Consider the following 13593-nt stretch of genomic DNA (forward strand, 5'->3'; position numbering starts at 1 on the left):
TCTTACGAAAATATTTGGGGCTAAAAGGGATGAAGTTACAGGAGAATGGAGAAAGTTACACAGCGCAGAACTGCATGCATTGTATTCTTCACCTGACATAATTAGGAACATTAAATCCAGACGTTTGAGATGGGCAGGGCATGTAGCACATATGGGCGAATCCAGAAATGCATATAGAGTGTTAGCTCGGAGGCTGGAGGGAAAAAGACCTTTGGGGAGGCCGAGACGTAGATGGGAGGATAATATTAAAATGGATTTGAGGGAGGTGGGATATGATGATAGAGACTGGATTGATCTTGCACAGGATAGGGACCGATGGCGGGCTTATGTGAGGGTGGCAATGAACCTTAAAAGCCATTTGTAAGTAAGTAAGTATGTTGTATGCCACTTATCATAGCGAGGGGTGAATAAAGAATCATTTTCATTATTGCAGTACTATTTACAAGTATAATTTTAGAAAATTAAATAAATAGCTCAAATGATATAATATATTTATTGTCAAACCATCCTTACATTCTGGTCATAATGGATCTTCATATTCCTGTTTCTTAGTCCATCATTACTATATAAATGTTCTCCTTCCAGTTCCTTGCTTTTCCTTTTTATTACATATGTTTTCATACTAATTTACCCCTACTTTACTATTCTACAATCCGGCCATCCCTAATTACATTCTAAATAGCTCAAATATCCTCTGATTGAGGTTCTGGCTGATATGTACAGCTATTATCAGGCAGTACCAGTACATCTCACTTGACGATATGTGTCAGAGGAAGAACAATATTGTTTGTATGCATCTGAAGTCTGACTAGTGTAATATGTAATTAGTCGGCGATGTATGCAATGGAAGAGGAAAAGAACTTGCCATCCTACCCATTATTTCCTAACCTAGTTCCCTCATAAGTGGTGCCTTCTTGGTATCATTTGTGAGGTTCAGATCTGTCTTCGGACATTTAACTAAACAACAACAATAGCTCAAATAGATTAAAAATAATTCATATTAAAAAAATAATAATGTATATGACTCACTGGCATTATGGAACCTGGATGTTCAATGCTGCCTGGATATAAGCATCTGACGTCATCTTTTCCTGAGCTATTTTCTTCAAATAGTTCTTCCCTTAGTACACTGCCCTCAAATCCCTACCTATGTTATTCTCACACCTAATTATTGGTCTATTGTAAAAGTTATCCCCCTCTCATAAATTCATATTAACATAATAATAATAATAATAATAATAATAATAATAATAATTATTATTATTATTATTATTATTATGATCAAAATGCAAGATAAGCAACTCAGTGCGACAAAGTGTTGAGCCATATTGAATGAGGTTGAGGTCACCTCTGTCACTCTTTTGCAGTCACGTGCGGTGGCCCAACAGATTATCCAAGCAGCTGCATAGTCAAGTTTTCTTTTCCTTCTTACTATTTATATTTGATTCAAATATTTATACCATTATTAATTATAAAAATACGCTGGTATTTTGTACCCATGTTTTTTTCTTTTTAAATCTATAAGATTAGGCCTACTGCAACTACTGGCTAAAATTAAAAATACTATTATAAAAGACTACCGGTACTCTAAGTATTGGTATGTCGTGACGAGCTATTCCATCTTGTTGGGGAAACATGTGGTAATAATCGTCGACCCAGAAATTCATCAAGAAATTTTAAGCACTTTGATGATTTGGAGAAAAATTCTGCAAGCCCAGAAAGAGTAGCAAAAAATATACAGCATTCGGGAATACTTGAAGCACTTTGGGACAGTGCTAAATTTAAACAATGTGCATAACAGTGAACAAAGAGAGCTTGTGGAAAAGACGCCTTAATATTAGCTGGACACCATGTAATGAAAAGGCCATCACTGCACTTCCCTCTGTACGACAAGTTTCTTACTGCAGTTTGAAAAGTCTTGAATATCTCTTAAAAATAAGATCAGAATGTGCTGGCGCTGTTTTGTCCTCACTTACATCACGGAGGCACACAAACCGCTCTACGACCCTTCCTTCAATCGTATATCGATGAAGGAGAGAAAATTGTGATTTATTCGAGACATCAGTTGTCTCATCAGCTAATATGGCAAAAAAAATAATAATAAGATTTCTGTAATTGCTGTTCAATTTCATTATTAAGTGCACTGGCAACAGATTCAATTAAATCATTTTGAATACGATTTGATACACCTTTGAATACTGTAGATGTCTCCAAGTGATTTTTTAGAAGAGGGTCATACTGGGTGGTGTAGTCCAAAAGTTCTAAATAATTACTGCGGTTGTTGGACATTTTCGACTTACCGTTTCCTCTAAATGAAAGTCCAGTTTTGCACGTAATGTCTCTATTGTGTGTTACCTTTTCATTATGTAGAATAATACTTTGTTGTGTTTGGTCACTTAGCTCAGTTTCAATATACACAGTTCCAAAAGTCGCGTGTGCGTTAAAAGCACGAATATGTGCAATAGCAACATCATGATCCTGTATTGCTTTAGTTAAATTAATGTATTTAGCTTTTGTTGCTGAATTAAATTATTATTATCACCAGACATAATCAAAACTTTTTATTGCACTTATATACACGTACACAATGTAACTACAAGTACCAGTACAAACAAACGCGAGAGAAACAGTACATTTTACACTCATTTGACTTCGCGCACACAGCCAGCCCAGGCAGGCTACCAGCTGCTCGGGGTATATGCATCTACTACAGTCTCGTGAGGCGTCCCTCATTGATTAGAAGTTATGATGATGTGGGTTGTCATGGCAACTACCATGCTAACCTGCATTCAGCACTGCTGACACACTGGTGCCAGCTCGGAAACGCAGTATGCGCACTGTATATGCCCCATCATGCAACTTACAATTAACTTACAAAATGTATTTAGAAACGTTTCAGGACTTTATGATTAAATAAACAAAAAGTTTAATCATGGATTTACGTAGATATCGTGATTCTTATAATCAATCAGTGCTGCCCAAGCCGTGCTTGGGTTGCTTGGGTGGACTGCACGCCACTGCTCTTTTGTCATCAGTTTGTGTGTATTAAGATAAGAGGAGTAATGCAATACGTAAATATGTTTACTTCGGAGAAATTCCAATATGGTTGGATGCCTGTATTGTTCAGCACACCGCACTGTGAACTTAACCCAGGCTATTGTATGCATGATGATGAGAATTTATGATATGTGAATTAATGGTGGCGAAATGAGTCCGAGGTCCGATGTCAACGAGGTATTCTCCATCTTAGGATTCTGTCCCCTCCTCATCAGAAATCTTACCTCGCACCCTGAGTACAGAGGTTCCCAAGACATGCTTCTTTCAAACTAAATGGATAAGAATAATTTCGAGGGAAAAATTGTTCCGGGGCCGGGCATCGAACCCGGGACCTTTGGTTTAACGTAGCAACGCTCTACCAACTGAGCTACCCGGGAACTCTACCCGACACCGATCCAATTCTTCCCTCTATATCCACAGAACTAAAAGTGGGCTGACAACAGTGAAGCAACCAACTTCGAGTGCACACTAACTCCTTGTGACTTAAATTGTGGTTTTCTGTTAACGAACAGTGCAAATGAAGATTTCAGGTATAACTCCCTGTAAAGTTGATTTGAATAATTTCGAGGGAAAAATTGTTCCAGGGCCGGGCATCGAACCCGGGACCTTTGGTTTAACGTACCAACGCTCTACCAACTGAGCTATCCGGGAACTCTACCTGACACCGATCCAATTCTTCCCTCTATATCCACAGAACTCAAAGTGGGCTGACAACAGTCAAGCAACCAACTTCGAGTGCACACTAACTCCATGTGACTTAAATTGTGGTTTTCTGTTAACGAACAGTGACGTGTATTATGCAAATCAAGATTTCAGGTATAACTCCCTGTAAAGTTGATTTGAATAATTTCGAGGGAAAAATTAACCATAACAGAAAACCACAATTTAAGTCACACAGAGTTAGTGTGCACTCAAGGTTGGTTGCTTGATGGTTGTCAGCCCACTTTGAGGTCTGTAGATATAGAGGGAAGAATTGGATCGATGTCGGATAAAGTTCCCGGGTAGCTCAGTTGGTAGAGCGTTGGCACGTTAAACCAAAGGTCCCGGGTTCGATGCCCGGCCCTGGAACAATTTTTCCCTCGAAATTATTCAAATCAACTTTACAGGGAGTTATACCTGAAATCTTGATTTGCATAATATACGTCACTGTTTATTAACAGAAAACTACAATTTAAGTCACACGGAGTTAGTGTGTACTCGAAGTTGGTTGCTTGACTGTTGTCAGCCCACTTTGAGTTCTGTGGATATAGAGGGAAGAATTGGATCGGTGTCGGGTAGAGTTCCTGGGTAGCTCAGTTGGTAGAGCGTTGGTACGTTAAACCAAAGGTCCCGGGTTCGATGCCCGGCCCCGGAACAATTTTTTCCCTCGAAATTATTCAAATCAACTTTACAGGGAGTTATACTTGAAATCTTGATTTGCATAAATGGATAAGATTAAGTAATATTTCTACACTCCCATCTTAATTGAATATTCTAAAGATCGTGAACAGTAATGATTCATATTTTCATGTTATAAAAACAAAATTTTAAAACGTTTAAAACTCTAAAGGAAAAAAATAAAAATACGAGACACTTATTTCACGTTGAAGTAACCACCAAAATTAAAATAGTAATATTTTGAAACAAGTGCATAATGTTATAGTTTATTATATGAGTAAATATTATGAAACTCATTACGTTCATTTCATACCTTTTACGAATGTAATAATTGTATAACATTATAAATGCATATTTACTACGTATTGAGCTTCGTGACTGTATATACTAGACTGTGTTAATACTATCTCCGAGATTACTAAAATGGATTGCAAGGGATATTGTAGATATGTGGAAGAACTCGACACCAAATATTGGAGAAGGATGGCATTATGGCTTATGTTATTACTAACAGTATAACAGTTCCCTTGGAGCACGAGAATAATCTTTTTCGTCATCTGAAAGCAAAACAGCGAGTTCGAAATCTGTTTATTATGTACTAACACACTCACTAGCCTGAGGTAATTATGTTTTTTTAATAGAACAGTCACTTGCAAGCGTCACATCACTTCAAATCTCTGAGGGTTTATGAGTCCAGAAACGGATAGGTAATAATAATCCTCAGTAACACTCTTGGGGTGCTATGCATAGACATTTCGCTAGCCCGCGCTACGAGCGTGCTAAACTAGCCCTGGCTAATCGAGTGATTACTTGTACAGGATTCATAACATATCATATCTCTAACACTGGTTTAAGAATAAGAAAAACGTTAGTTCGCTGATCATCCACCGGAAGCCCATCCTAAGAATGTCTATGAATATGGCCCTTGCTGTTTAATTCAAGATTCCTGGATTCAATCTGCCAAAAAAAAAAAATGTAATTTAAAGAACGATGAAATCCTTTACATGGATGACATCCTCTGGATGGCAAGTAAAACAATGAGCTCAGTGTCATAGATTCATGGCATACAAAAGAGCCCTACCCCTGCTAGAGGATTCCAATCAAAATTTGTCAGCCATTTCTCGCCCACGTTGAATTTTGCTATTGAATTACCTCTTCATTGAAAATATAATTAAATAAATCACCATAGCTGCCACTGCCAGCATATACACACACATGCACTCGTGTGCACACATGCACGCACATACACATAATTAGTGTACTGCATTTTAGAGTGAGAATAAGAGTATAGACCAGCAGTTCGTTTCATTCTGTTTAAATTGTAGTACTCAATTTGATTTTCCAGGCTGTTCAATATCAATAACAAGCACACATTTTCTTCAGCATTATCTAATACAAAATAGTTTCCATGTCTAGACCATGTCATTAAATTACTACTAGTGGCTTGTGCAGCAAATGATGCAAACTAAGTCCATAAAAAGTTCAAATAAAAATTGTTTAGATTTATTTTCAATGAAGAATACCAGACATTTTGACAGTTATTTGCTTCCATAATAGTAAAACATACTCCCTCTGAATGTTTCTTTTTTGCCAAATACTTTTCCTTGAACCTATCCGTCTTCTGTTCTTGAGTTTCGATGCGAAATCGCAAGTAACAATGTCAGGACGATCAGTGGGTTTTTCATGTTGGAGTAATGCAGTAGCTGTTTCAGGTCATTGCGGATTGTAGGTGAAAGTTAAGAAAATGTAAGGTTTGTCATGCTCTGAATAAAAGACATAGCATCTTGGTATAGTTGCTGCATGTTTCGTGAACTACCCTGAAATGTAGAGGGCAGAATCACTTTTTCCTACTAAGAGATCTTGCTGAGGTGATCAAGAGACTACAAAATCTTGTAGGCCTCTTATTTTATCAGTAAGTAATACCTTTTGGTCTTTTCTTAAGAACTGTAATTTTTGCCCTTCCTCCAGATAATACTGATCTACCAAATACTGCTGGATTAATTTGTGTAACAATGAATGTTATTCCGTATATTTTCTATAATATAGGCTGTTATGAGGAATTTATTGATGAGCTGTGGAAAATGAGGCGAATGATATGTCAGAGTTGTAGAATCTTACATGCACTCTAAATAAAATTGTCCATCGTAAATCATTAGCAGTTTCAGTGTTTCATTTGTTGCTGGTTGCGGGAAACAAACTTACTCATCACGGTAGCAAGAAGTGAAATGGCATGCTATTTTCCCTACAACAAAATATGCTTGGCAGCGATCACAAATCTAATCGATTAAACCAAAGAAATATGAAATTAATTTTGATGTAGTTTAAAGACGCAGCTAAAATAGGAAGCATGACTCAATTACTACCAAGGAAAATTAGAGAATCAGACATATAAATATCTATATCACACTGCCATTACATATATGAAAAAGACCCACACCACTTGATTAATAACTATAAAAGTATTTCATTTTTAATAACAACATTGTTACCTTACGTAAGTTTTACTGTTTTCAGTAACATAAGTTTATATAAAGCCGTTACTCAGTACAGTATAGAAATGAAGATCTAATATTCTTTCTCTGCGTCTATTTACATAAAGCCAAAAGGTTTCACTTTGATATCATCAGTATATGTGTTGCATTAACTATAATAATATTTCACTTTTAATGGTAATAATGTCATCAAACATGCTTAAGTTTTGTAGTTCTTAATATCCAATACACAGCTGTACTCTGAAAACTACAAACCAGAGAATCAGACCTGTAAATTATTTTTTATACGTTATCAAAAAATTACACAAATGAAGATCGACATATTGACATTATGATGTGAAAGAATCTGAGCCATCTGAACTCTATGTCAGCTATCCTGTTGGTCATGGCCTTCGTGTAATAGTCTATTGTTTATTATAGTGTGTGTTTTGTTTTATTCTGAAATGCGATTAATTAGTTCTCAAAACTGACGAAAGATGGATTTTGGAAAAAAGGAAAATGATGTAGGAAAATTGACATTTCACTGAAAACGACTATTTTTCTGAAAAACTTTGGTTTCCAAGCTTCAAAATGAGGGATCATTTATTAAAATCCGTTCAGCCGTTTTCCCGTAATTTCCATTACCAGTTCAAATTATATATATATATATATATATATATATATATATATATATATACATATATGTGTATAAAAACTCCTAAGTGCAGCATTTAATAAATATTAAATAAAAAACAATGAAACCTTACTGCATATCTGTGATGAATCCTTCTACGCGGTGGAGATCTTTGGAAAACCATCCTGCAGGTTTGAATGTTAAAACTGCCCGATGACCTGTAGGAAAATCAAACTTTGTTAGAAGAAATAAACATAGACATTTCTGAAGATTTTTAAAAATAATAAGATAAGTCAGTAGTTCTTTCCACCTACTGTATATTACACACTCAATTTCATTCGAAGTCCATCCCATATGAATGTGAAGCAGATTTCTCATCAAGTAAACAACAGTTCCCATGACTAGACATCTCTTCGTCTTTTCATGTGATACTATTTCAATAGCTAACAATTTTTTGGGTTTTATTAATAGTTGCTTTAACTGCTATGGCCATATTGCGACTTTACAATGGATGTCATATTTTTGTGAAGTTCCAGTTCCGTATTCTCTTTAACCAGACGACATATGACACATCAACCTGAGGAGCCCTCTCACCATCACAACATTCACGGCACTGGCTGGACACTTAAATTCAATCAGACTACTAAGGCGCACTCACCAACATGACACCTATTGCGACAGTTGGACACTTATACTCCTGACCAAACTACCATCCTGGCCAGGCATTTGAACTATCACTTGACAGACATTATCTTGTGTACAGTGTTGCAACTATTACAATGGCTGGTTTACTGAAACTATTGGCGGGAGTTATGGGTAGGTTTCTTCCTGAAATTGGGTACCAACCTGGCATTTGGCTTTGTTACTGGAAATATATGTCTTGCATCGTGGCATTGTGGTCTAAGGCATCCTGCCTAGGACTCGAGTTATGGAATGCACGCTGGTTCGAGTCTTTATGGGGGAAGAAATTTTCTCATGAAATTTCGGCCAGTGTATGGAACTGGTGCCCACCCAGCATCGTAATGCACTTGGGGAGCTACGATAGGTAGCGAAATCCGGTTGCGAAAGCCAGCTATAATGGCTGGGGGGATCATCGTGCTAACTACATGATACCTCCATACTGGTTGGATGATCGTTCACCTCTGTTTCGGCATGTGAACGTGAGACCAGCAGCCAGCTGGCCTGCTGGTCGGGCTGTGGTGTGACGAATTATTATTATTATTATTATTATTATTATTATTATTATTATTATTATTATTATTATTATTATTATTATTTGTACTGCTACTGGAAATATATAGTATAATAGATTGACGAAGTCACAAAAAGAAACTCAATCAGGGGCCTATTCCACCATTAAACTTTTCAACTTTTCACTTTGCAGTTTGCACTTTTTATTGTAATTTCTGTTCCATTGTCACTTTTCAAAACTGGTTCACAAAGTGAAATGTAAAAAGGAAAAGTAGAGGAAACAGTCTGGATAAAGTAGCTGTATCAAGATAGACATCCTTGGTCCGTGTGTTTTGTTTACAGACATCAACTAGGGCTGTACTGTCCATTCACTGATGTTTTAGCTAGAGGGTGAAGAGCACTCTTCTTAGCAGTTAATGTTTGTAAACAAAATGCAGGACCAAGGACGCCTATCCTGATACAGCCATTTTATCTGAACTGTAATCATCATACAGAAGAATATTATGGATATATTAATTTGTCCTACAGAATTTATCTGTAATATTGACACTTTATATTTTAGGAGAAAAATTCGCTCCGGCGCCGGGGATTGAACCTGGGTCCTTGGTTCTACGTACTAAGCGCTCTGACCACTGAGCTACGCCAAAATCAATCCACAGCACCGGATCGAACCTTCCTCCTTCTATGTTTCCCTTTGTGGCCTGACTCCAAATTAGGCATATATATGTTGACGTGTATCCAATGTCAACTGCCATTATACTAGGAGTGCACTCAGCTGAGTGACTTGTTGGCCGGGAATCCGCAGTTATTATGCACTGCTAGCTAATAGAATATTATAGTTATATTAATTTGTCCTACAGAATTTATCTGTAATATTGACACTTAATATTGTAGGAGAAAAATTCGCTCCAGTGCCGGGGATCGAACCCGGCTCCTTGGTTCTACATACCAAGCGCTCTGACCACTGAGCTACTGCGGATTCCCGGCCAATAAATCACTCAGCTGAGTGCGCTCCTAGTATAATGGCAGTTAACACTGGATACATGTCAACATAATATGCCTAAGTTGGAGTCAGGCCACAAAGGGAAGCATCGAAGGAGGAGAGACCGATCCGGTGCTGTGGATTGAATTCGGCGTAGCTCAGTGATCAGAGCGCTTGGCACGTAGAACCAAGGACCCGGGTTCGATCCCCGGCACCGGAGCGAATTTTTCTCCTAAAATATTAAATCATATAGAAGTGCACTCATATGAGAGACTTGGGCGGCCGGAAACCAACAGTTATGTACTGTTAGATGATTACATGCATATCATGATATTATTATTATTATTAATTTGTTTGATCCTACAGAATTATTCTGTTGTGGTCACTATTTATTAATAATGGAGATGATATAATACATGTCGAAACATGGAGTAGGTCATAAAAGGAGAGGAGTTTGATCCAGTGCTGTGGATCGAGCTTCGGCATAGCTCAGTGGTAGAGCACTTATTATGTAGAACTGAGGGTCCCAGCATCAGAGCGAATTTTTCTCTGTTATTAATAAAATAATAGTAACAACAAAGAGAATTTGGTAGGATCAAAAATTAATATAAATATCATCATATGGATATAACCATCTAATAGTATATAACTGTTGGTTCCCGGCTGCCCAAGTCTGGTGCTGTGGATCGAGCCTCGGCATAGCTCAGTATGTAGGAGTGAGAGTCCTGGGTTTAATCCCCAGTGCCAGAGTGGATTTTTCTCTGTTATTAATAAATATTTTTTAATTTGTTATTTTACGATGCTTTTACAACTGCCATGGTTATATAGTGTCTGAATGAGTTGAAGGTGACAATGCCAGCGAAATGAATCCAAGGTCCAATGCCGAAAGTTACCCAGCATTTGATTTGCTCCTATTGGGTTGAGGGAAAACCTCGACAAAAAACCTCAACCAGGTAACTTGTCCCAACCAGGATTCGAAACCGGGCCCACTCCTTTCACAGTCAGGTATGCAAACAGTTACTCCACAGTGGTGGACTATTAATAAATAGCTTCAGGACTGTCGTATACTGATAATACAGACTCTCTCTAACCAGTGCTTGGGAGCAGAACAGCATGTCACTTTGTGGTAGGGAAGTAGTCTAATTATCCAGTAGGTCCATATAAAAGCAATAATATTAATTATAACAAACCTGTTATATGGTTAATTACTTCCATGGTCCCATACTGCTCCATCCATAACTTTCCCACAATTATATTGTGCACACAGCAATTTACATTAGTCCATGTATATGCTTCACCCCACCTGGAAACAAAGAACAAAAATGAGCAAGTCCTTTCAATAAATCCACTATACTTAAGAGTAGGTTATTATGACAACACTGTGCCTCAAGTGAAAGAATTAATCTGTGACTTCAAAAAAGGGGAAACTGTTTTGTTTCCTCTATAAAACAGATAATTGGATTTGCAGGCAGTGATTCATTTAAATAGTTTCTAAATAGTGACGAATAATTTGTTAAGCAAAAGGTATGAAATATTACAGGCTTTGATTTTGCAGATTTATTCAGGGAAATCATAACCGGAACGTGATCAGATGTAAAATCTTCTGGAGTCTTTATGCGTGTAGGAGTAGCTTTCCTCTGTACAGAGCAAGATCAATTTTATTATATCAGGTGGTATAAGATAATTGTAAGGAAAATAAGTTGGTGTTAATGAGGTGATAAGTGATAGTGGTTCGGTTTTTGTTAGCATGGTTCTCTAAAACTCTTCTTCTTGTTATACAAATCTAGTCTTTCAGGTAAGGCTCCCTGTAAAGCAGATTTGAATAATTTCAAGGGAACAATTTTTCCCTTGAAATTATTCTTCTTCTTGTTATTGTGAGTCTTGAGAACCAACTTATACGTTTTGCATTGCAGTCACCACTGGAAAGAAAACTATCCTCCCAGTAGTCTACCTATTAACATATTATTCAAATCACTTTTTGTTACAAGTTTTGAGAGAGAATAATAAATTGATCAGAAAACCATATTTTCAGTAGGGAATTATATTTACACAAAAGTTCCTTCAATATAGCCAAATTTCGGTGACTCAATATATCTGTGCCAGATTTAATCAATATGACAGTGCCAACATGAGACTTGTTAACATTTCTCTGAACTTTATATCCACTGAAAGATATTCTATGTTGCGAGTTTAAATTCGTCTCATTGATTAAAAATATATCAATATCATTTTCCTCTAGATATTTATCGTCCATTAGCATTCCAGTAAGCTACCCATAGAGGTCTAAGGATGAAATTTTGTCTTCTATTCATTATTGGTGAGAATTGTTGAAATTCCCTCAACTAACATTTCAATTAATTGATGAACTAGTGGACTTACTCGTGTTAAATATGAAATATCTGTCCGGCTTACAGCTGTTTCAGTGCTTCACGCACCATCATCAGAGCCTACTAGATCGCGGCGTCATCTCGAACATCTCTGCCTGTTAGGAGGGTGTGTTTTATTGTTGGAAAGTGTTGAATTGTGGAGTCGAATAGTGTGTGTGTACTGAAATTGATCTGTGTGTTGAGGATTTGATAGGGGTGTGTTTTAGTGTGTTTGTACATTTCATATTGTTCCAGTGTGTTGAGTTTTTGGTTCTTGGGTTGTGTGTGTAGGATTTCCATGTCCGTATTTATGTTATTGTATGTATGGTTAGTATTGGTTATGTGATCGGCGTATGTAGATGTATTGTGTCCTCTGGTTATAGCTTTAATGTGTTCTTTGTAGCGTGTTTGGAATGATCTGCCTGTCTGTCCTATGTAGAACTTGTCGCAACTATTACATTTGAGTTTTTATACACCTGTGTGGTCGTATTTATTTGTTTGTGTTTTTTGTGTATGGAGATGTCTTTGTAGTGTGTTTTCTGTTCTGTATGTTATATTGTATTTCTGTTTCCTGAATGAAGATGCGATCTTATGTGCGCTTTTGTGTGTGATGTATTTCTTGTGTTCTTGTGTTTGTGTTGTGTTTTGTGTATTTTGTGTTTGTTAAGTTTTTGTTTTGTCTTCCTTATGATATTGTCTATTATATTTGGATTTTATCCGTTTTCTTGTGCTATGTATTTGATTGTGTTCACTTCTTCATTGTAGTGTTGTTGGTTCATGGGTATGTTGAGAGTTGGACGAGTAAGTCCATTGGTTCATCAATTAATTATATTAAAGTGTTAAAAGTGGTGTATGCAAGATTCAAAATGGAGTAACATTTCAACTTAGATAATGGGTCAGTTTCACTCTTGATTTCAATGAACACCGAACGAATCCCATTTATAACGTTTTTTTATGAAGAACATTGTTTCTCTAAATTCTTCTAATATGGTCTCGTGAACACTCATATTCACCTCGATTCTTTATCTATATATTCCGCTCTCTACAAGTCATCGATGAACAGTCAAACCCTCCATATCCTCTTACGAATTCTTTTCTCACTGTGATATAAGCTGAGTGAGCGAGCATAAAATTTCCTTTATGTTTAACGTCAAATTTCCTTCATACCAGTTCTTAAATTACATAAAGAAGTTCAAGTGTTAAAATTGTCTCAAACAGAGGTGTCCGCAAATGTCTGTGCAACAAACTATTCATTCAGAATGTCCATCTGTGATTATGTTAACTGCAGAACAAGAAAGAAATTCTGTCGTGATAAGAAGATATTCAGATTTTCAATTAAGGATAAGGAGAGGCTACAAAAATGGACTTTGAATTCAGGTAAGTAGCGAATGGATTTCAGTAATAATAAATTAATAATTATAATGAATGGATATAGCCACACATGACTCAGACACTTGCCTTTAATTTATAGATGAAATATAACACTAAGTAATAAATTTTCACTAAACAATGACA

At 36.7% G+C, this 13593-nt stretch overlaps 1 protein-coding gene across 8 annotated transcripts in view; it reads right to left on the minus strand.

Moving 5' to 3' along the window:
* Positions 1-13593, minus strand: part of LOC138705045 (oxysterol-binding protein-related protein 2) — a 692509-nt gene that overhangs the window by 118972 nt on the left and 559944 nt on the right. For 7 of the 8 annotated variants that reach the window (XR_011333553.1, XM_069833613.1, XM_069833610.1 and 4 more), the window contains 2 exons: positions 10903-11015; positions 7673-7757 (listed from right to left, as the gene is read on the minus strand). Coding sequence is in view for 7 of the 8 variants with exons in the window: in XM_069833613.1 (XP_069689714.1) it covers positions 7673-7757; positions 10903-11015 (198 nt within the window). In the remaining variant the exon portion in view is untranslated. The remainder of the gene's footprint in view (positions 1-7672; positions 7758-10902; positions 11016-13593) is intronic. The other variant, XM_069833615.1, reaches the window with a different exon arrangement.

This window comes from Periplaneta americana, chromosome 8 (genome assembly GCF_040183065.1).
Source record: "Periplaneta americana isolate PAMFEO1 chromosome 8, P.americana_PAMFEO1_priV1, whole genome shotgun sequence".
Classification (NCBI taxonomy): domain Eukaryota; kingdom Metazoa; phylum Arthropoda; class Insecta; order Blattodea; family Blattidae; genus Periplaneta; species Periplaneta americana.